Below are 23,470 nucleotides of genomic sequence, written 5' to 3' on the forward strand. Positions count from 1 at the left end.
GCATTCTGGCTGGCTTTTATACCCTCCCTCGAGGTAAGCCCATTCTGAACCTTTCATTATCTGAGACCACTGTTTCCTTGCCTTTGGCAGGGTTCCATCTTAAGTTTGTTGAAGCTAGAAATAATATCAGTAGACAAGACCCAGTCAAAATTAGAAATTTATATAAAATATTCTGGAGAGCTGGCTGGTCATGGGTTCTTTAGATCACTGTGCTCCAGGCCCTGTCTCCTGAGAAAGGCCGTATGTAGGTAGCATCATGATGCCTGAGGCTCTTACCATCTTGTCCAAGTAGGAGTTAGATACCACTCTGCTCAGGATGTGGCATTCTACATCACCACCTGGGAGGCAGACAGGAAAGGCATGACTGATCTAGGAGTTTGGTGTTTGTTTTTATTCCCATCACCTTAGAGCAAGGTTGTCAAAAATTCTACTCTCCCCTTCTAGGGCACTGCATCAGCACATACACAGCAGGACAAAGAACCGGCCAAGAAGAGGAGGAGGAAATGCCTGAGTTAACATGACCTTTGGGGCATCTGCTTCATTTGTGCCCAACAGTACCCCTTGTCATACAGCCTGCACTGCGTTGGTGTCCTGGTTCTGAACACACACTGAACTGGGCCTTCCATTCAGAAGGACTCTTCTGGGCAGGTCCTGCTTTGTAAAAGGCAGAAAAATGGCTGCCTTTTGCAAAATGCACATCTGCAAGCCTGAGTTTAGGAACCTGCACCGCTCCAATGAAGCTCCACAGGAGCAAATACAGAGCCTCCAGACAGAGCTAGGGTCCAGGCTGGCTTCGTTTCTCCAAGGAGCCTTTGGTGAGTTCAATTATCTGGTAAATATCCAGTGCTTCACCTGTAAGACAGTAGAAATTGGTTAGGATGCCTCCAGAGGAAGCATGACCAAGCTCAGAAATGAGCATCTGAATGTTAGGGTCAAAAAGACAGTGGTGTAAGGGAGGGAGTAACTGCCAGGAGTGGCAGCTTGCCTTAGCAACACTTTTAATATTAACCAACTCTTTGGCATTTTCATCACAGATACTTTTTTTTCCACATAAGAATCCACTTTGGCTTATACAATAAATCTTTTAAACATCTCTGGTGTAGTTTTGAAAATGGGTCAGTGTACATGGAACATCTGAAATTCTAGCATCTTCCTCATTAACTATGAACCACCCTCTAGTTCCCTTTGTGATTTGAATATCATATTCACTTTACAGCATGAGTTAAAAATGAGTTTCTTGCCCAGAGCCCCGAGGTTCTAAGCTGCCTCCCACTCTATACAAGTAACAAAGACTGTGCTCACCCTGGGGAATCCCGTATCTCCTTTCCATCCCGGTTGGGTTAGAAGGAGTTTTACAGTCCATGGTCACTTCCTTCCTGAGGCACTGGTCAATGTCTACTGCACTGAAAAAGGCGACTGACTGGGGCAGATCATTCAGACCCAGCTTATAGGCAAACATGCACCTGAAAGAGACCAAGTCTTCCCTCACAGCCGTGCCCTGCTGTGAATGCAGGCTCCTCAGTCACCCACTCTTAGCAAAGCCATGAGACTGGAAGCTATACTGCCTCCATGTTCAGCCTAATACCTCTGAGGTCCTAAAATACATTAGGGACTCAAGACACTTTTCTAGGTGGAATACTTTATCGATACTAAAAAGAACAAAGATCATTGGACCCAAATACGAGAAACAAATGTGTACTTTTAAACATAGCTCATCCCCAGCCCCAGAAGAGAAGATGCTGAACTTCAAGCGTTAATTTACTCATTCATCAGGACAGGTCATGGTTCTGATTGGCAGATCAACAAGAAACAGTAACATTTAACTCCTATGAACTAGAGTTTTTAGTATAAGTAAATACAAATCAACAGGTTTGGTGGCACACACCTTTATTCAGTCCAACCACTTAGGGAGGCAAAGTATGAATCTGAGTGAATTCAGGTGGATCTCTGAGTTCAAGGCCAGCCTGGGCTATAGAGTGTTCTAGGACATCAAGGACTACATATAAAGACCCTGTCTCAAAAAAAAAAAAAAAAAAAAAAAAAAAACATGTTTTCTAAGTTGCATTTGCATTTCCTCTTGAAATGTCTTCAGTCACTGACTCCAGGCATACCACCAGAGGAACAACTACATACCAAATCCCTTGACCTCGCCACCGTGATGATTTAGTACTGGGACATGCTGCTTTCAGACCTAAATCCTTTTTAAAAGTTGAGGTCCTTTTTAGGACTTCCATGAACTTTAAAAATAAAAAAAAGCTGAGCCAGTCAGTCCTCAGACCTGCTCAGTGCACCCCAACACGCAACATACCTGGTCAGGAGATTGGTGATCTGCAGTGCCAGGGCAGCACGGTAGCGATCCTCCTCACGCACCAGGTAGCGAACCTCATCATGGATGCTGATGCAGAAGCGCCCATCAATGGCAAATTCCTCAAACAGCCACTTCATGGCCACAAGCATGAGGTGTAAGTAGTCCACAGCAGAGCTCTGGACCACCCAGTTCACACGACTGGTCATAAACTAGAGATACAGGGACATCAGTGAGGGACTGTGCCACTCACCATCTCACTCTAGTCCAGGAACCCTGCTTCCCACCCCCACCCCCTCTCCATACCCCTAGGGTGGCAAGATCCCTCACCTCTCCCTGGACAACCGAGGGCTCCAAGGCTCTGCTGATGCAGCAGCCCAGCACTGGGGTACGTGGTGTGTCAGACATGGCAATGCTCTCCAGCTTATTAAACATTTCCGACTCTGTGCCCCCAGACCATGCTCGTTCAGCGGCTACCTTCCACTTCTTCCACCGTGACCTAGGGGAACAGAGACCATGAGGTCAGGCTTTGTCTGTTAGCATCTCAGTGCCTTAAAAAAAAATAAAGTGTGTCAGCCCTTTGGGACCAGCCCACAAGTCCCTGCATCTTCAACACAAAAGGTTCTCACTTCCTTGAAGCTTCTCTTTGGATCGTTCGAAGATCTTGTAGGGAAACCCAGCCATCCTCTGTCCTGTCCACAGGAAGACTTAACTGTTTCACCAGCCATTCACCCTCATCTGACAGGCGATACCTGTGAGTAGTAGCAGCACCATGTCATCCCATTAGATGGCCTCCTTTGCGGCACACCCACACTCAGGTTCCTCAACAGCCCCTGGCCATGCCTCTCCCCAATGGCTAACTTCATCAGGGAAAGCAGGCTCAAAGGCTGACAACTCATAGGGGATGGCAACTAGGAAGACACCAACACAGAAACTCAGGCTTTTGTGTCCCCAAAGGCCTAGACTATATCATATTAGCCCAGTGCTGTCTGACACTGAATGACCAACAGCAGCCTTTTATTAGTTCAAGGGACAGCAAGGAGTCAAAGTACAGTGACCCTTAAAGGGAAGAAGGAACCTGGAGGAACCAAAAACATGTCAGCCAAGCCCAACTTAACACCTACTGTTCCAGACTCTCAATACCCCCACGTTCCTGAGGGTTCCAGAACCATGTCACCTAGCTGCAGAATATCAGGCGTCTCTACAATTTAGGCCTTCAACTCAAATTCTTGTGATGTCTTTGCTTCTCCAAGGCCTAACCTCCATTCTCATCACTTTCTTACTCACCCACCCCCACACACACTGCCCACAATATGAATCTACAAAGACATCCTCCTCCTACTCAGAAGGCTCAGGTTCCAACAACCTGTTCTAACAGGTGCAGTCAGGATACCTGCACCAGCTACTCAGCTGTTGGTCTCTGTCAAGAGTAGGCGGAGTACCTTCTATCGAACTGACCAAAAACTAGGGTCATTTGGGAAGAGGGAATCTCAACTGAGAAAATGCCTCATCACACTCACCTATAGGCAAATCTGTGTGTGTGTGTGTGTGTGTGTGTGTTTGTGTGTGATTAATGAATGATCATGGGAGGGCCTGGTCTACTGTGGGAGATTCCAGGCAGATAATTCCAGAGTATTCTAGAAAGCAGGCTTAGCAAGCCAGTATACAGTATTCCTCCATGGTCTCTACACTTGAGTTTCTGCCTCCAGATTCCTGCCCCAATTTCTCAGTGATGTGGTGAAACCTAAGGGTTGTTAGGATTAAATAAACTTTCCTCCCAAAACTGCTTTGGTCATGGTGTTACCCTCAGAAATAGAAACCTAACTAAGGTTTCCACAGTCAATCAGCTACCTAAATGGGGACACTACACAGTATACTGAATTAAAAAAAAAAAAAAAAAAAAAAGGCTGCCCACATAGTGCTACCTCTCCTCCCCTGCACATGACCCTGCCAAGAAGCTCAAGAAGGCCCTGAGCACACAAGGAGCACTGCTGGAGCACACAGCCTGCACTCTGGTTTTGCTTATTTCTATTCCTCCAGCCCCTGTCTGTCTGCTTACTTTTGTTCCTACAGCAATGAGCACAGGACCCCTAAAACTCCTGCCGGTGCTACATACGGGAGGAGGCTGGGCCTTTGTTATAAATGACCACTGATGACAATATACTAAGTACAGTTTTACCCTGTGAGGGAAAAATTAACACTATAAAGACAATGTTACAAAGATAAACCATCCCACGACTAAGTTTAGAGTGACAGCACTCAAGAGATGGAAGAGAGCTAGCTGTAAAGCAGGCCTGTGGTCCTGAGATGATGCTAATGTGGGAGGAAAAGGGACCCTCACCTGCGAAGGCCTTTCGTGACAGCATACATCTGCTGGGCCTTCTCAGCTGCCTCCTCCCTTGTGAGCCTGTGGTTGAACTGCATCAGTAGGCGCTCAGCAAAGGACTGCCCAGCCCCATAGATGCGGCCATAGTTGAAGACTTTGGCATGCTCTCGGCTGATGCCCACAGTGGCGGCTGTCTTACTATGCAAATCAGTGCCTCTGCTCTTCCTGCCCTGCAGAGTCATCCAGCCAAAGGCCGTGCAGCCTGGAGAACAGACAACAGTGAGAAGCTCAGACATACTTGGCCCATCCTCCTTGGCCAAGGGTCCTGTCACCTCACCTCTGCCCAAGACACAGGCTCTGCTTACCATGCATCCCAGCAAAGTGAGCATCTCCAAGTACGGCTGCAATCCACAGTTCCTGTGAGTCCACATCAGCACCCACAAGGACATAGCCAGGCGGAGCCTGCACCATGGCTTTCAACTCACTGCCTACCCGGTCAGGCTGCAGGAAGAGTGGGGTCAGGACTATCTAGAAGCCCAAGGCAACTGCTACCCTGGATTTCTAGGCCCAGTGCTGACAAAGCACTTGGTATCTTTCCTGAGGGAAGGCTTTGGAGAATGCCACACAGTCCTGATCCAGCTGGAAAATGAAGAAACCCTATGGCAGGGCCCCACTGACCTGGCCCATCTTAACTGACAGCTATGGCCACTATGACTAGCATTGTCTAGTCAGCAGCAGGTATCTAAAACACATTTGCTAATGAATGACATGAAGCCAGATTTGAGCTCTCAGTAGCCCAGAAGTTTCTTTCTCGTATCCCTTGCTAAAACTCCAAAAGCTCTGAGACAGTTTCCAGAGACCTAAAAGAAGAACAGAAGCCAGGAACATATACCCGAGCATTGCTGGCAGTGAGCCACGTGGGCTCCACAGCTCGACGGGTGATGGTACCAGCAGTCACCACCTGGGGCAGGATGGCCCCATAGTGGCCTTCCTCATCGAAGTTGGGGTGCCTGGAATGGGGAGAAGCAAAAAAGTGTCAGCAGGCTTGCTCTGGCCCTAAGACCCAGACCACTGAGTTCTCTATCCCACAACCATCCAGTATGCCGTACCTGGTCACAGTCCGGGGCAGAGCTGACCTGGGGAGCCATACCACCATCTGGGAGCTGTAGGACAAGAAGGCTACAGAGCTCAGCGTGGCCATGGCAAGCATAATGTACTTCAATGCACTGCCACCAGCATTTTGCACCCAATCGGTTTCAGGGATGCTATCTGACCCTTGAAACCTGGCATCAACACTTCTCGCTGACCTTACTCAGGGTGGGCTCTGGCTCCCAACAGAAGAATCAGGGTGGAATGTGCCAATCCCCTCACAAAGGGCTTGTGAACACAACCATCATGGAAATGACCTTTGACATAAATGCACATGCCACTACAGAAAGATTCAGCTCTCAATGCCTAATACAGGTTTCAGACAACCAGACCCCCCAAGGTCTTTATCCACAACCCATGGCTCCAGCAGATTTAACTGGAGTTGGGGACAGCCATCAAAGTCCTACCACACCACGCTACATAAACAGAGAAATGTAAACCCAAGATCCAGGTCACCAGGACAAACACTAAACCTCTACACTGTAGCTAGGTTGCCCTCTGGAGTAGCACAGGAATGCCAGAGCACAACAGGAGGAAAAGAGGCTTGGGGCTACAGACACCTGACGGCCATACGGACAGGCCTCCTGTAACCCCACTTTGGCCTACCTGATACGTTTATGAGCATTCCTCCAAAAAGAAATCATTTTATTTATTTCCAGGGCACGAGGTCCACTGGCACCTCCTGGGCCAGCCTGCAGGGTGCCATCCTCCATCTTGGGCAGGAAATCTTTGGCAAAGGGACTTCCCACATTGTAGTTGTTACCATCCTGTAGAGGACAAAGAAAGGGTTGAGACAGGTAGCACAGCACCAGGTAGGAAACAGACATGGACACTGGGCCTTCTCCCAACAGAACCTAAAACCTCCCGCAGTTGGGGCAGTTCGCACCCAGATGTCCTGCACACCTATAAGTGCACGCACAGGAATGCTACGATGATCAGACAAAGCTAGAACACCCAATAGAAGCTATCAGACAGACACATTGTTACACACATGATACGTCAGGTAAGGCCACCAGGATGCCTCTCACCACTCAATTTTCAATAGAAAATCAAAGGCAGTAAGACATGAAAATTACCCCAAATCATATGACGCTCTGCTACAACTGTCAATCCCACAAAAAGCAATCTGCTGCTCTGAATAAGCACGAAGCCCTACTGTGGGTCATAATCACAGTGAGAACATGAGGCAGCCACAAACCATACCTTACCTTGTGAGGCAGCTTGAAAAACCAGCAACCGGGGATATCCACATCATTATAAGGTCCGTTGCCATGGTGATAAGTGGGCTGGCTGGTTTTGGGGGCACAAGCAGTAGGCTGTGGGAGTCACAGACCCAGATCAGGCCCTGCTCCTCAGCACCTGCATTCAGCAAGGGCCAGCAGGTAGGGGACATGGGGGTGGGGAAAGGGCCTGAAACTGAGCAGGCAAATTGCAAAGTGACAGGAGAGCACGGACACAGGTTCCCTCCTTGGTTCCTTACAGTTAAGGACCACAGGGGAACAGGGCAGCATCTCTAAGTCTCTCAGGACCTCGTGAACTCTGGTGGGAAAGAGCTTTGTGAGCAAGAGGAAGTCCCAGCTGCCCACTGTCCACCCAGAGAGCCCAAGCAAGTGTCTTGCTCACCAGAACTAGGGGTTGACTCAGCCCCGAATTCTCCATCTTGGCCTCAGCCTCCACATCTAAGCAGCCCAGTTCTTCTACCTGGATGGGCCCAGGAATCAGGGATATGAGAGGTAGGCAGCTGTAGGCCTGAATCCACCAGCCCTTCCCTCCAAAGAACTCAGATTAGATCAATCTAGGGTGAGCACCCAGTGGCAGCTCCCATGCAAAAGGTGTCCCATTTTCCTAGAAAAACAGACCCCTCATGATCGGAGTGCGTCCTCACCGTTTGCCACATGGCACTACTGTCAGTGAGTAAGAACTCCTCAGCCAGGTCTACCTCCTGGGTCTCCAACTGCTGCTTTCCCTGTTCAAGACAGTGCTTCCTGTACAAGGACTCGATGGCTCTGTGCAGAGAAAATAACTGCTGATTACTGGGAGCCTGCTCAGGCCAGGTGGCTGGCTAGGGTTTTCTTCTGGTCCCTTTGGTTAGACCTCACATCAGCCGAGGAAACAGACAGCAATTTCCACGGCTTTTAATTTCTCTGGGTTGGAGGGAACAAATGACTTAGCACACTGGTGACAGGTCGGGTTTTGATAACTGGTCTGACTCAAATCCAAGCCCCTCTCTGCTTGAAGGGCTCTGGAAGCAAAGCAGGGGACATGAGCGCTAAATGGGCTCAGTGGAACAAGGCCATGTCTGTCCTTCCTCTGAGAACTGGACAAGTGATCCCTGATGCTCTGTGGAACCAGGGCCCTAGGTCACCTTCACTACCTTGACCTCTGCATAACGCCTGTCTGTCCATCAAACATGTCAACTTGTCTAGGCTCTTGTCAGTTATAAACGTGTACACCAGGCCTGGTAAGGAGGCCTTGCCTCCTGTGCATGAGGACAGAGTTCAATCTCTAGCACCATAAAGTTTAAAAATTCAAATTAAAAAATAAGTAAGTAAAAGCCAGGTGTAATAACTCTCACACCTACCATCTTAGTAGTTGAAAGGCTGAGGCCAGGGGTTAGAGGGCTGGCTCAGTGGTTAAGAGCCCCGCTGCTCTTCCAGAGGACACAGGTTCAGTTCCTAGCATCTACAAGGTGGTTCACAATCACCCATACCTCCAGTTCCAAGTTACACTCTCTGCTGACCTCCACCATACACCAGGTATGTAAGTGGTGCACATACATGCAGACAGTCAGTCATAAAGTAAAGATGAAACAATAATAGGGGAGAAAAAGAAGAAAAGCAAAGCTGAGGCGTAAGGTGGCCCTGAGACAGACAGCAGCTTAGGCGGCAGAGGGAGTCCTGCGCTAGCCTAGGCTTCGGAATGAGCCCAACTCAAAAACGGGGGAAAAAAAGAAAAAAAGATAAATAAATAAAAGTAAAACTCTTTCCTCATGGAGCTGCTTAGATACCAAGTGAGATTTTCACTGCAAAATGCTCAGTAACACGTGCCTGGCTTGTAACGAGCACTCAAACTCCACTCAAGAAAAGCTGCAGGCCTGCCCTTCCCCAGGCTCCATCCAGACACCTTCCCTCTGTCCTACTGCAAAGACAGCTGTGCTGCTGGGAAAAAGAACTAGAACCCAGGTCCTGGGACCACAGCCCTTCCCAGCAGTCAGACCTGACCTGGATACTCCAGAAAGGAAGGGATCCAGCCCCTTCCTCCTTGGAGCTAGAACCTGGATCTTACCTGTAGGGGCAGGTTACTGCAGCAGAGTCTACAGTGGGGCTCACTGGCAGCTCAGTCAGATTATCCCGCCGCCCAGGCACCAGGTAGCCCCAACCATGAGAGTCTGAGTAGTGTAGAGGAAAGCCATCCCAGGTCAGTGCCATGAGCTTAGGAGTGACCCGCATTTGCAGGCTGAGGAGGCTGGGGCCTGGAGTCCATGCGGGGTCATCTAGCCGAGGGCAGAGCTTCCGGTACCACCTATTCCCGCCAACAGGGGTTTAAAAAAAAAAGTATTACCCTAGGGAGTAGGAAGGGTCTCTCTTCCACGATATCTCAACCCACCTCCAGGCCTCCAAGCATTCTGGTGACTCAGGCCAACAGGTGTTAGTCCTCTCCTGTGGGGGGCTTTGAACCTATATGGTATCTCCTAGAATTATTGATGACTTCTCAGAACGCAAAACCCTGTGTGTCTCACTGGGATCCTCCAATCACAGCTCCTTCCCAAGCCTCACTGCAGCTGCTACGCAGACCCAGCTCTTCCTTCCTATCTACCAGAACTCCCACTGCTGCAGAGACACACAGCTGCCTCTCACCCGCTGCTCACCAGAGCCTGACCATGGTGAAGCTAGCACACCAAGGTATTTGCATCCAGGGTCACATAAGTGACACCATTGGTCACTATGGCTGCCCTTTTTCTCATGTCTCTAAGACACTGATGAGCAGCACCTCCTCAAAGAAAGTGCCCCTTATGTCCACGCCAGAACAGAACCGCCTCAAACCAGATACTCTTAAGTCTTATTACAGGTCAGCTGCACTGGCTGCTCTGCACACCTGCTGCTCCGACAAGGGAGGGGTTCCATTTGTGTCCCTGCTGCTGTCAGAGGTGGCATACACAACGCAGGGCTCAATGCACTGTGCTGAATGTATCCAGAAAGCCATTAGGGTCAGAGTAAACATAAGTGAGCAGAAGTGGAAGGTGGGATGAACAGACAACATCCAAGGTCCAAGACCTCGCTGAGGCCCAAACAAAGAGGGTCTGAGGATCGTGCAAGACAGCCTCTGTATGCTATCAAGAACCAGTCTTACCCAGGGTGTCCTGGAAGGTGTTGGGGTCGCTTAGGCAGGAGGTCTGTGGTGCTCTTCAGCTGCTGTAAACAGGTGTGAGCCACTACATTTTGCTGAAGCTCCTCCTCCTCGCTGGGTGGTCCAGGATCTGTGCAGAGTTCAGGAGTTTAGGATCAGAAGGGACTCACAAGTATGAAAGACTCCAGCAACCCTTTCCAAGGGCCCTCTGGGTCCTAGGCCTGTCCCAGAGATCACCCTGTCCCATCTCCCGCCTAAGCTCCCCACCTTCCTGATCCATGGGATTCCCAAAGGGCCCAGCTCCCTCGATGGGCAACTTGCTGGCTGAGGCTGGCTTCTTCACCTTCTTTGCCTTTTTCTGCTTAAACTCCTGCAAATCCCATTCTAGGTCCCAGAGCCAGGGGTCTTCTTTGTACCTGCAGAGCCAGGCCACCAGGCTAGGGTTAAGGCTGAGCTAAGATCCAGGCCTCCTACCTGCCTCTCCCCTACATTGACCCAGCCTGCCCAACACCTGACTACCTCTCTCCTGAGAGCAACTGACAGGCATCATTAGCCAGGTCCATCAGCGACTTCTTCATCTCCCGCTGGAGCTCCTCATACGTGCTGTGTGCCTCTGTCAGGTAACGTTCCCAGTTCTGGTTGACAGGCAGGTAGGAGACACCCATCTCCAGCATGCCAGCCAGAGTCACTGGGTGGGGACACCTTAGGGACATACACCAAGGGCTGCCATAAATGACCCAACAGGAGACAACCATTGAATATAGGGGCTCCATTCGCTCAGCCTATAAAAGCTAAGTGGCCAGCCTAAGGACAAATCAGCCCCACCTGATTATAATGGGACTGAGTACCAGAACCTACCCACCCGCCCCCGGGGTTTCACCTGGCTCCCCTCACCTCTCCAAGAAGAGTGGCAGCTGCTGCTGGAAAACCTCAAAGGTGGCCCACACATCACGAGCACAGTACTGCATCAGATCCTAGCACAGGGTGACAAGGAACTTGTTGGGGGGACAATGCAGGAAGACAGGGACAACCACCTGCTACCTCCCCAACTTCAGCTGCAAGTCAGTCACAGCCTGTGTACTGACTGTCCCAGCACCATACCTGGAAGTTCTCCCGGATATCCCTCATGCTGCCTTTGACAAACAGCTCCCGAGGCTCCTTCTCTAAGGGAGGTCCCCCCACATAAAGGTTGTGCACGTCTGCAAGATTATTAGCACTGCTGATGTCCATCCAGTCCCACGATGACACCTGAGAAACCAAAGGGAGGTCAGCTTGGTCTCAGGCCTAACAAGTAGATCACTGACAGGCTATTCATCATCCATTCCCGCCGCAGACCCAAGTGCACTCTCACCGCTGGACCATTGGCTTTCCTCTGGGACTTCTGACCTCGCTTTGTAGGATGCTGGGTCTTGTGCTTGCCCTGCTTGGCTCCCATCCACAGACTGCGCTGGAAGCTGCTCAGCCCTGAGATGGCCATGTGCATGCTCATAGTGTCCAGAAAGCGCATACGTGAGCCCTGGAGGAAGGGCAGGGGAGGAAAGGCTGCAACAGAGGAGCTAGCTGGCCACTGCTTCAGTGCTGTTGACCCCAGCCCCACCTTAGTTCCCCACATAGCCTTTGTCCCTAGCACACAGCCTCCTACACAGAACACAGAAGTCCCATGCGTGCCCTAATACCTGTAAGGGAAGGGACTGCCCAATTTCTGAAGTACAGAATTGGCTCAGTCCCAGTGTACAAGTACTTCACAGCTTCCAGCAACTGCCTGGGAACTCCAGGTAGATGAACTAAACAAGACCTTCAGAGCTTTGGGCCAGACCCAAGCTCTGGTCCTGACCCTAGCCTTCCCAAGCTGTGGCCGCTGTCAAGTCAGGAAGGCCGTAGCACCTTAAATGCCAGGCTAAGGGTGCTTCCTAGGGGTGCTCCTTTGCCCTGCCCTTCACCTTCTCCTGCTGTGAAGATTCAAAGAAAAAGGGTTTTTATCACTTAAGAACTGTCACTATTGGCCTGGAAAGATGGCTCAGAGATTAAGAGCACTGGCTGCTCTTCCAGAGGTCGAGAGTTCAATTCCCAGCAACCACATAGTGGCTCAGACCCATCTGTAATGGGATCCGTGCCCTCTTCTGGTGTGTCTGAAGTTAGCTACAGTGTATTCATATACGTTAAAAAAAAATACAGTGTATTCATACACATTAAAGAAAATAAATAATTCTTTTTTTTTTTTGTTTTTGGTTTTTTCGAGACAGGGTTTCTCTGTGTAGCCCTGGCTGTCCTGGAATTCACTCTGTAGACCAGGCTGGCCTCAAACTCAGAAATCCTCCTGCCTCTGCCTCCCAAGTGATGGGATTAAAGGCATGCGCCACCACTGCCCAGCTAAAATAAATAATTCTTTAAAAAACAAAAAACCATCACTATCCCACACCAGGCAGTTCTGATTGTCTGACATGTGTGCTATTCAGACTCTCTTCAAAGTCCACTAAGGGAGCTTCTGCTACCTCTCTTTACAGAGGCTGGGGCTGAGAGATGTAAAAGAGAACATACTGCCCATCAATAGCTGAGGCAGGACATGGCCCAGGCTGTAACTCAAAGCCCTCAAAAACTCTAAAATGCCATTCAAAGATAAGAGCCACATTATCCTGGACCAACTCCCAGTCCTGTGCCAACACAGCTGTGACAGAGCTCCTAGCATTCTTTAGGGAGCAGAGGTGTCATCTTCACAACTGTTTCAAACACCATGCTAGTTTGTTTTAAATCTGCTCTGGAGATCCAGCAGCTGAGCAAAGACCAAGCAAGGCTGGTCAACAGGCGTCCCAGCGATGCTGGAAAGGAAGTGGAAACAGTGACCAAGAAAGCGATGCTTTCCCGAGCAAAGGAGACCGGGCTTCTGGCCCACCTTATTCAACAGCATGCCATTCCCACAAACCTTACCTGAATCAGATACTGCTCCCTGATATGGGCTCGGTCAAAGCAAACATTGTGCCCCACCACTAACTGTTCCTGCCCATCCTGCTGGGTGGAGCTGCTGGCACTAGCGGAGACCCCCAAAGGGATTAGGTCAGCCGGCGATAGCTGGCTGGTCCAAGAGTAACGCTCTTCCACCAGCCGCTGGCTGCACCAGGAATACCTGAGAGAGGTCAAAGTGGGCAGGGTTACCACGAAGGACTTGACTTCTATTCCACACCACCCACGCATGCCAGGTCCCCAAAGGGTGCTACTCACGCCACTCACTCTCACAGAAGTCAGGGGGTCATTGAGGAGAGAAATGACAAAGCTTCTTTACTACTCCACTCCCACAGATTAACAAAGAGCTAAATGCTATAACTGGGTGCCGTGTGCAGGAAGGTGTGCGGGCTTACTGAGTTTTCGGCTGGCTCTGAGGCCTTTATGACCAACCCCTTGTGTCTTTAAGCACAAACAGCTAGTGTGCCAAGTGCTGATAAAGGAGATGGCTGGTGATTCAACCCAAAGTGGAGAATTTAAAGTGGAAAAAAAAAAATTAAAAAGACAAATGTTGCATACACATACAGAGTGGATTGTCTGACGGCTGCAAAGACTCTGAGGACAAAACAAATCATGCACCCTACAGGAGAGGAGCAGCCACCTCCGTGAGATGCCACAGAGCGCGCCAGGATGAGGATGTGTGCACACGTGCCAGAGTGAGTGTAGAAGACACACATGAGTGCTATTTGCAAGGGCCTGACGCTGACTCAGGAAAAGGCTAGTCTGCTCAAGATCCCAAAGAGAGGAGAGCGGCCACTAACGGAAACCTGCTCCAAGCCACACACGCTTCCAAAGGACTGAGGCCACATAGTGGGCAATACGGCTCTGAGGGAGCTCCCTCCAACCCTTAGGGAACACAGGAGTGACCTGCCTCAAGTTTCCAACCGACAACCTAGCTCCTTTAAATCTGGCAAACTCTAATGCACACTCCACGGTGGACTGACTACATGAGGTGCTCAAGCTGGAACCCTTCCTTTTACCCAGCCTGGCAAAGCCCTTTGTAACAACAGAAGCAAGGGCTCAAGAATGCCAAGTATTTGAAGCTATGAAGATGACAGGAACTTCAGTTAACAAAAGTCACACTGGTGTCTAGACACAAGCCTGCAGCTGAGTATGAAGCTGTCTTAATATAAACTTAGGTATGATTTAAAAAAAAGGAGAGCCAAAATTAAGATGAGCTAGAATCCATGCTATCAATACTAAAGTTCTCCTCAGACTCCCAAATGCCAAGGTCCTGAGTGCTATCCCTTCAGGCAAATGATTGATCGAAGCCCTTACCAAAAGCCTTCAGGAAGCTACCTTAAGGGAGACACAGTGTCCAGGCATCTGCCCCACTCCTACAGGTTGTGTGCTGCTCAGGCTATACAACCGTGTGGCAGCTAATGTGGACTGCTACCAAGGCACCGTCCACAGCCACAAGTCACACTAGGAGGAGAAAGGGCTTCGCATAAGGCCAGGCCTCGGCCCTGGCTTCTGCCACCAGGAAAACTCTGCGATGCCCCCAGACCCCCTGGGAGAATGGAATGAGAATGGAGGCAGAATGGGAAGGAAGGAGAGAAGTGAGGAGGATGGAAAGGAGGAACAGGGGCTCGGCCTGTCCAAAAATGGCCAAGGGACCAAAAACCTCATCAACACTGGTTTCCATCCAGCCACCCAAGCCTGCTTTATCTTTTCAAACGATGGCTGCTATTCCCCTGGACTCTGGCCACCGAGCCACACAAGCTCTGTGCTTCTTATCACAGCTTCAACTGAGTCACCGCAAACCATCTAGATTTGCTCTTTCCAGCCATTGGTGCCTACCTTAGCTAGTTAGCCATGCTCTCACCATTTTCAACTGCATATATAACATTTCGCAGCTTTCTTTACAAAGATGTAGCTTCCAATAGGAATAAAGAAACTGCCAACTTTTTTTTTTTTTTTTTTTTTTTTTTTTGCTGGCCATGCCTGAAAGCATTAAGGTTGTAAATAGTATTTTAATCCTGGAATGAAGAATAAAAAAGGGGAGAAACAGGACTGCCATCATTGCTTGAAAAAGAAACTCGGGTAGCACTTAGAAAGTTATTTAAAAAGAAAAGAGACTGGATATACTTCTTTGGAACCAAAATGTCTACTCAGGAGGAAGTAATAATTTTTGGCTGGGGGGTGGGCAAGACTAGGCCACCTCCAGGGGCATTTGGAAAGGTTGAACAGGATCTGGTCTGGCATTTATGGAAGACACTGGGGATTGTGAGGACTTTAAACGGCCTAGAACAATCCCACCAAAGGAACATCTTCATGTCCAAACTAACCATCGGCACTCCCAAAACCAAACACTGGTCAGATGTCTTTTCAGACTAACTTCTCATGGAAGCTGCCTGAGGCCAGGATTGAGGCACAAACTCATGGTCATCTTAAATGGTCTCTCAGTCTGTCTCAAACACAACACGGTATCGTCTACATGGTCCCTGACAAGCACTCAGGTGTTGCCTAGAGCCTGTGTATCTTCCCACCAGAGTGAGCCCCACAGAAGCAGGATTAAGCAGGTTGAGTAACCAGCACACAGTGGGAACTCAGAAAATGTTCACTGAACTAAACCGTTAAGCTGGGCCCCCTATAAATGGTAGTCCCGTTCCTACCCCTCACTTACCAGGCCGAGGGGGATATGGCCACCGCCAAAGTGGGGCAGGTTCCCTCTGCCAAGCAGACCTCCACGTCGAACACCAGGGCCCGCTCCTCGGGGATGGCCACGGGTTCGGCCTCCCCCTCGGGGCCGTACCGGGTCCAGCCCTCCGCCCAGGCCCAGCTCTTGGGCTGGGGGGGCAATTGGGCCTCCAATAACGAGGCGGCCGCCTCCAAGTAAGGCAGGCTCTGCTTCTGGGCCAGGAGGCGGAAGTGCTGGTCCAGGTTGCCCCCGAAGAGCCGGGGCAGGCGCAGCTGCACGTCTGGCAAGGGCGTGGCCGGCTGCCCCCAGAGCCCGTGCTTCTGCAGGTGCTCGATGCTGCGCTGCACCGCGGCCTCGTCGGGCACTTCCCCTCCGCACCCGAAGATTTGCTCGTGCAGGCCTCTCGACAGCATCTGGATGAGCAGAGGGTTGAGCCGCAGCTGCCCACTCTCTGAGGAGGGCATTGGCGACTGCTGCTGCCCGTCGCTGGGGACGGGGGCGAGGACGGAGCTGGAGACCCAGCGTCCTGTTGCTGGTACTGGCCCGGAGGCGACCTTGGCGCCGGCCACCTTCTTCCAGAGCAGGCGGCTCATGGTTGGTGCAGGGAGCCCCCCGCTGTGAGTCGGGACACCTGGCTTTGGGCTCCAGCTTGACTGCTTTTACTGGCCGAAAAACTCAGAGAGAGACACGTCCCCTCTCTGTGTTCCTGTCAGTGAAATAGGTCTGTCTCACCATGCCTGCCTTCCTCACACAAATCCTAAAGGAGATAGATGATAAAGTGTTATTACACGTGTCACGTACTTGTACAAACAGCTTACCCCTCGTCAAACATCTGTTGCGTGCCAAGCATTTTCTCCACTTGATCTTAGCCAGAAGGCCAGAGTGGAGCAGGGACATTTTTCTGTTCCGCCTCCAACAACCTTAAGAAGTGGCACTGCCCCTCCCGAGGAAAGGGCCACACGGGCTCGCCAGTGAACTTGGGAGAAGCCGCTGGAGATGCTCAAACAGGGAAACGCGCAGACCAGAGTTCTGGCTCTCCAACTGCGTGACCTTGGCCAAGCGCCTTACGCCCCGATCTCCTCCTCTGTAAAATGGGGTTAAGGACTCTAGAGCCACGGGCCATTGCTGTTTGAGTGACAGAGGGCGCGCTCGTCGCGTGGCTCTGACCCCAGCAGGCGCTCGGCAGACGGCAGCTGCCAGTACCACCCCGCCGGCGGCCCGAGGGCCTAGCGCCCCAACTTCGACCCCGCCGGGTGAGCTACAGCCTCGGGGTCCGCACCCACATGCGAGCGGGCCCAGGGCGCCCTGCTCGGGGCGTCGGCGGCCACCCCCGCGCTCCCGGACACCCGGTTGTCGTCGCAGCCACCGTTACCGCGGTGCGCCCTGAGAACGGCCGCCGCCCTGCTCCCGACCCCGCTCCCCGACTGGAGAGGGAAGAGCCGCGCCGCCGCGCCCGGCCCTCCCCCTGCCAAACCCGCCGGAAACCTCGGTCTGCTCCGCGCTTCCCGTTCTGCGACAGTCCACAGCCCTGGCGACGACGCGGCGTCCGCTGCGCGCGGCCCACGCAGCCTCCGGGCGGCGAGCGGTTTCGACAGCAGCCGCAACTTCCCGTCTGCGCGAACTGGGTCCCGCGGCTACCCAGAGGCAGGCGGGAGACTCCCCCGAGCGTCCAATAGGAGCGCCGCCAATGGAGCCGCCCGCCCGCGGGGGTGGCAGAGGGACTTCCGGGTGAGGCCCTCTGATACTCCCCGCTCCGTGGAGAAGATGGACCAGTCTGAAGCGAGCCCGAAGGCGGCTAGACGCTTTAAGCTAAGTAAAGGTAACTCCTCTCTGGCGGCCGCGTGGCCTAATGGATAAGGCGTCTGACTTCGGATCAGAAGATTGCAGGTTCGAGTCCTGCCGCGGTCGACGAGTTCTGGTTCTTTTCGCTTTTTACGGCTCATGAAATGAAGCGAAATGACTGTAGTGGGAACTTCTACTCTAAACTTAATTCTTGGAACTCGAGGATCTGAGCAAACAACTGTCAGGGTGAAATTGCTAAAAATGTGACCGCGCTCGAGATCCCTGTCCCAGGGGAGAGTAGAACAAACGGAGCACGTGCCGTCGGAAGTCTAGACTCCTGCGGACAGCAGAGGCTCCAAGTGATGTTGGTGAAGATGTTGAGCCCGATTGTTCGCGCCCACTGGTCACAGCTGAAGCACGTCCCCTTTCAGAGCTCTGTCAATTTCCACGTCCACCGCCTGTTGCTCGGGTGTTTCTGCTCCCAGCTCTCCGTAGTGGGTCAGTTGCAAGGATCAGGCGAATATGGCCTGGGTGAATAACTGGGACCCAGGGATTCAAGTCGAGAGAGTCCCATACGAGGAAATGAAAGATCAGGGTTGTTACAGACAGACTAGGGGGTCACACACAGCTGATTAGGGAAACAATTCGGGCCTCGGTGAAAGGCAGCCCCCACTTCCAACCAGTGAATCGACCAGAACTGTGTACAGGAGAGGGTCTTCGACTTTTTTCAGGAGTCGGGTTGGTGCGACTCTACCCGCTTTTCATGTCACCAGCAAAAAAGAGGGCTAAGCCAACAGTCTTATACAGGACCCTCTCCTTTCTCCTTTTTTTCTTAGTTTCTTCCCTTCTTTTTTTCTGTTTTTTTTTTATTTATCTATTTATTTATTTTTAACGATGAGGTCTCACGTTGGAACTTGAAACTTACTTGGTAGCCCCGGCTGCCCTCCCGCCTCAATGCTGGAACTACAGATATCCACAAACTAGCTTTCTGGCTGAGATATTCTTATACATTTTTCTAGATGTACTTAATACTGCATCAAAGTGACCTTTGCTTGTTTGTTATTGGTTTTAGATACACACACAAACCAGAGTCAACCAGATATGAGACTTCTTATTTTACGATTCTTCTTGGTTTTACATAACTTTGCTCAGTTGATTTTTCTATAACGTGACAAAGGAGAAGCTCTTAACGCAGGGAGCCCCTGAGAAGAAAAAAACAATTTCACTTTTATTTCCTAGTCTCCTACTGAAATTCAGTGTTCTCTTCGTCTGTGAGCTTAAGCAAGCTGCCACGTGGCGCTAGCCATACCGTTGCCTTGTTCTCGCTTGTATTACACTCTCTGTAAAATTTTCAAAACTTTTTTGGCGTTTCAAAGAGTGGTAGCTGCAAGGACGGGGCTAGAAACTGTGATTTAATGGATTAACAAGACCCACATAGGCAGGAAGCAGTGCTACACATCTTCAGTCCCAGAACTCCGTGGGTTTGAGCCCTCTGCGGTTTGAGCCCTCTGCCTGGGTTGAGAGAATACCTCAGTGCGGGAAGAGCTTGGCTTGCAAGCATGAGCACATGAGAAGAGCTCCAACGTCCACATAAAAAGCCGGGGGTGGTGTGGGCTGCTGAACCCAGAGACCCGCAGATCACCTGATCTAATCAGCAAAACCTGGGTCCCCAAGAAAGACCTGGTTTCAGAAGACAAGATAAACAAGTCCTGAGAAACAACACCCAAGGCTGACCTCTGGTCTCCACATGCACGTGCCTGCTTGAACTGACATCTGACCCACAAAGAAACAAACACCCTATCAGTGGATCCATCTCTACCTCCCCCAGCAAGCCTCAAATAATCCTTGTCTCCGGTCTCTGGCTCCTGCTGAGTGTGTTTGTTTTGGGGGTGGGGGTGGGGGTTGGGGTTGCTTGAGGAATTTTCTATTTTTTTTTTTTTGGAGGGGGATTGTGTTGTTGTTATTTTTTGAGACAAGGTCTCGCTATGCAGCCCTGGCTGACCTGGAGCTCATTTTGTAGACCAGATCCGTCCTCACAGAGATCTCCTGCTAGGGTCTTTGAGCCTCTGTAAAACCCTTAACAGTGCCAGCCTCCTGGAGTTATTAAAAAGATTACATGGTTACATGGTATAAGTGTTGTAAGGTGTTCGTTCTGCCTCGTTCCTTTGGAAGGAGTTAGCCCCTACCACTCTCTCTTGAATTTCTGGTCCTCCTGCCTCGACCTCCAAAGTGCTTGGATCACTGCCTGTACTACTTTACAGCTGCTTTATGAAGATGAAACCCAGGACTTGCTGTGTGCTAGACAAACACTCTGCCAACTGAGCCTCATCCACAACCCTATGGACTAATGAGAGACCAGCACGGTTTTCTTCTTCAGCCAGGGTTGCTTGAATGGCTACTGGAACCACTAAGGTCACCAGGAAGTTAGCAAATGTGAGGAATGCAGGAAGAGCAGACTGCCTCCTTGGTCAGTGGAGTGACCCAAAGCCTGCCTGGTGACCTACCCAGAACCAAATTGTGCTGGGGAGCAGAGCTGATGACTTCAGGGTCCGCCAGTGAGGTACCCTTCTCTCAGGATTCAAGTATCAGACAGGTTCTCTCACTGAACCTAGAACTCACCAATCAGTTAGGCTGGCTGGCCAGCATCCCCAGAGTTCAGATCATAGTCGAGCACCCCCATGTCTGGTGTGCTACGTGACTGCTGTGTCTTCCACCCCCCAGCTCTAGGGCTTTTAGCAAGCAGCCGTTCCTCCCTCTCACTCTTATCTCCTCATCAGTGAAAGGGTAACAGTTCCGTAGGCACGTCGGCGGGCACGGAGAGATAACAGCAGACAGACAATAGCCTTAGAACAGGCGCCGCGATGCCGTTGGTCAGCGCAGCTCATCACCACTAAGCAGAGGCCAAGCCCTGGAATGGAACTCAGTATGAGGCCTGAATTTAGTCCACGGGAGGATGCACAACAGAAGGAAGCAGGAAGGAAGATTCCTCAGATGTTTCAAGCCAGAGAGATCAAGAATGTACTCCCAGCACTTGGGAGGCAAAGGCAGGAGGATCGGAAATTCAAACTCATCCAGGGCTACGTGATGGATTCAGAGTCAGGCTGACCCTGCCTCAAAAAAAAAAAAGAAAGAAAGAAAGAAAGAAAGAAAGAAAGAAAGAAAGAAAGAAAGAAAGAAAGAAAGAAAGAAAGAAAGAAAAGAAAAGAAAAAAAGAGTATGTCTGATAAGTAAAAAGGAGGTTTTACTCTATAAGAGATATTTATCAAGTTATTTTTAAAAATACTGGTTAAAGTACATTATATGCATGTACTAATACAGTTCTTCTATATAATTAATATGCATTAATTTTTAAAAGAGAAGAATGTTCGCACCGTAGACACTTCCAGCATCCCGATTATCAGAAAGCCAAGGTAAATGATTAGGGGAGCTCACTCTGCAACTGTGGCGACCTGTGTCCAGCCCAGTCTCCTCTGAGTGCAAAGTACCTCAGTGACATTTAACTGATAACAACAACAACAACAACAAAAAAAAGGTAAAGAAAAAGGAAACAAGGGAGCTTTCTATCACCAGTAACACAAAGCCCAGCTCAACCAGGGTGACAGAAGACCCCATCTCAAATCTGTTCCTCAGCTGGGTGTGGTGGTGCATGCCTTTAGGCTCAACCCTGGTCTACAGAATGACTTCTAGGACAGCCAGAGCTACACAGTGAAACCCTGTCTCGAAACAACAAAAACACAAACAAACAAAAGACAAACGACAAAGAAATGAAACTCCCCCTCTCTCCCACACCCCTCCCTCTCACCCACCCCCAAAAAGAAAAAACTAAATAAATAATAAAATAAATCCGGGGGCCAGCAATATGGCTCAGCAGATAAAGCTGATTGCCAATCCTGAAAATCTACGTTTGATTTGTAGGACTCGTGTGGTAGAGAGAGAGAGCTACAATCTGCGTTTGATTCCTAGGACTCATGTGGGAGAGAGAGAGAGAGAGAGAGAGAGAGAGAGAGAGAGAGAGAGAGAGAGCCTATGAACTCTTGATGTTCTCCTCTGACCTCCATGGCATTGTGGCACACACATGGACACACACAGAGATTTTCTTTTTTTTTTAATTTAAAGAGAGAATAAACAGCCAGGAATAGTGGCACATGGCCTTCTAATCTTAGCACTTGAGAGTCAGAGGCAAATGAATTTCTGTGAGTTCTAGGCCAATGAAGGAAGAAGAGGAGGAGGAGGGGGAGGAAGAGGAGGAGGAAGAAACTCCAGCTTCTATCTTTAGGCATGCAGGGGGATTTTGAAGGGACTCTGGCCAGTTTGAGCACGGCTCTGGCAGGCCTTGCCCTTTTCCCCCATTCCTTCTGCCTTGCTAAAAACCATCCAAAAGCTAGCCCCCAAGGTCTATTTCCTTATTTGGTCACTTCTTCCTCCTGAGGCCGACTACCAAGATCCAGTTATCAAAGTATTGAAACCCAGCAATCAAAAGTCGCCTTTGGCTCACCTAACAAACATGCCCAATTGAAATCAACACCTTATCCTTACCCGGGGCTTCCCCTTTTACCTTTAAAAACCACCGTTTCCCCAAGGGGCAAACCTGTGCCATCTGGGGCAAACAGCCCTCCTTCTCCCAGTTTCCTTCCCCTCTCCCTCATCCTCTATCTCCTGTCTTTTATCTCTTATCCTCTGCCCTTTGTCCCTCTGGAGCAAATAAATCTCCTTTGTGTGAGAAGTTAGTCTTGGGGGTCCTGAGCTGATACTTTTCCCTTTTTTAGTTTCCATGGCGACCAGCCACACTGATAACAGAAGGAAAACTGTTCTCCTGGAGTGGCCTGACCAGCTCAGTTTAGTTCACGAGTTCTATCCCCAATCCTGAGGGAGAACTGAGTCAACCCCTTAGTCATGACCAGAAACCAGGAAGAGACAATAGGTGATAAGACCCAGAAAACATCACCTCTGTGTCCCTGTGCCTTGTGAGGAAACACAAATGGCCATGGACCAGTCTCTTCTCAGGAAGCTTCCTTGTCTTCAACAGTGACATACACTTCCATCAACAGCTTTTTACCTGCCCTTACCTGCACAGGTGTGATGTAACCAGTTACCCATATGTAATAGAAAATCAATTTTGAAAATAGGTCTCTTGGGCTGGAGCACTGGCTTAGTTAAAGCACTGTCTGCTCTTCCAGAGGTCCTGAGCTCAACTCCCAGCCACCACGTGGTGGCTCACAACCATCTATACTGGGATCTGACGCCCTCTTCTGGCATGCAGAAAGAGCACTCGTATAGATTAAATAAATAATAAATAAATTAATCTTTTTAAAAAGAAAGGAAGAAATGTCCCAACATCACATAGTATGTATGGCTGTGGGCATCTTTTTCCACAAAAGAGGAAGATTAAATGTGCAAATAGAAGTTTCCACCTTACCTTCTAGGACCTGAGATAGGTCAGGGCTCCTGGAGCCTTCTGCAGACTGTCCCTGCGTGAGACAGTGACCAAAAGTACAAGGGGGCAGGGGTGGTACATATGTGTATGTAGCTATATGTACATGCATGTGGAAGTCGGTGTTTGGCTTATGCTAGGTGACCTTGTTAACTTGATTGGACCTATGACCAGCTGAGAAATGGGATGTCTGTGAGGTTACTACTGGAAGGTTTACACGAGGGGAGACCCTCCTCAGAGTGGGAATCACCTTCCAACTGAAGCCCAGAGAGTAGGAGATCCTATGGGGAAGCAGTATTGCTTTTAGCCTGTCTGCCTTCATTTCTTGCCGTCAGTCCATCTACACTGTTGTTGCTGCTGCCGCTGCCACCATCATTGACTGATGTTGGAGACCAGCTCCTTCGGCCTTCCAATATGGACTGAACCTGGTTATGAATGCTGAGGTCTCATGAATTGAGCAGCTACTAAATTCTCAGCCGACAACCGCTGTTG

The 23,470-nt window shown here is 50.2% G+C and overlaps 2 protein-coding genes and 1 non-coding gene across 4 annotated transcripts in view; 2 read left to right on the forward strand and 1 right to left on the reverse strand.

Annotated features, from left to right (window-relative positions):
- The window catches only part of Fanci (FA complementation group I), a 60,984-nt gene extending 59,891 nt beyond the window's left edge, over positions 1-1,093 (forward strand). Inside the window, exon 38 of the mRNA XM_028754774.1 lies at positions 445-1,093. Within this exon, the coding sequence (XP_028610607.1) occupies positions 445-516 (72 nt within the window). The 3' untranslated portion in view covers positions 517-1,093. The remainder of the gene's footprint in view (positions 1-444) is intronic.
- On the reverse strand, positions 140-16,970 carry Polg (DNA polymerase gamma, catalytic subunit). 2 transcript variants are annotated; one of them, XM_028754773.1, is made up of 22 exons: positions 15,751-16,970; positions 13,053-13,248; positions 11,479-11,643; positions 11,229-11,375; positions 11,022-11,101; positions 10,647-10,829; positions 10,395-10,543; positions 10,131-10,257; positions 9,066-9,302; positions 7,666-7,786; positions 7,404-7,481; positions 6,989-7,096; positions 6,387-6,547; positions 5,741-5,794; positions 5,524-5,641; positions 4,997-5,132; positions 4,647-4,893; positions 2,935-3,057; positions 2,636-2,804; positions 2,309-2,517; positions 1,303-1,463; positions 140-852 (listed from the first exon to the last, which is right to left on the reverse strand). In XM_028754773.1, the coding sequence occupies exons 1-22, from the start codon at positions 16,356-16,358 to the stop codon at positions 776-778; spliced, it is 3,654 nt and encodes a 1,217-aa protein (XP_028610606.1). In that variant the 5' UTR covers positions 16,359-16,970; the 3' UTR covers positions 140-775. The 2 variants fall into 2 exon arrangements, with proteins under 2 accessions (XP_028610606.1, XP_028610605.1); XM_028754772.1 differs by having other exon boundaries at positions 10,395-10,564.
- Positions 16,971-17,600: 630 nt separating this feature from the next.
- On the forward strand, positions 17,601-17,673 carry Trnar-ucg. The gene has a single exon. It is a non-coding gene; the product is annotated as a tRNA-Arg (tRNA).
- Positions 17,674-23,470: the final 5,797 nt, after the last annotated feature.

This window comes from Grammomys surdaster, unplaced genomic scaffold (assembly GCF_004785775.1).
Source record: "Grammomys surdaster isolate TR1022 unplaced genomic scaffold, NIH_TR_1.0 126036, whole genome shotgun sequence".
Taxonomy (NCBI): Eukaryota; Metazoa; Chordata; class Mammalia; order Rodentia; family Muridae; genus Grammomys; species Grammomys surdaster.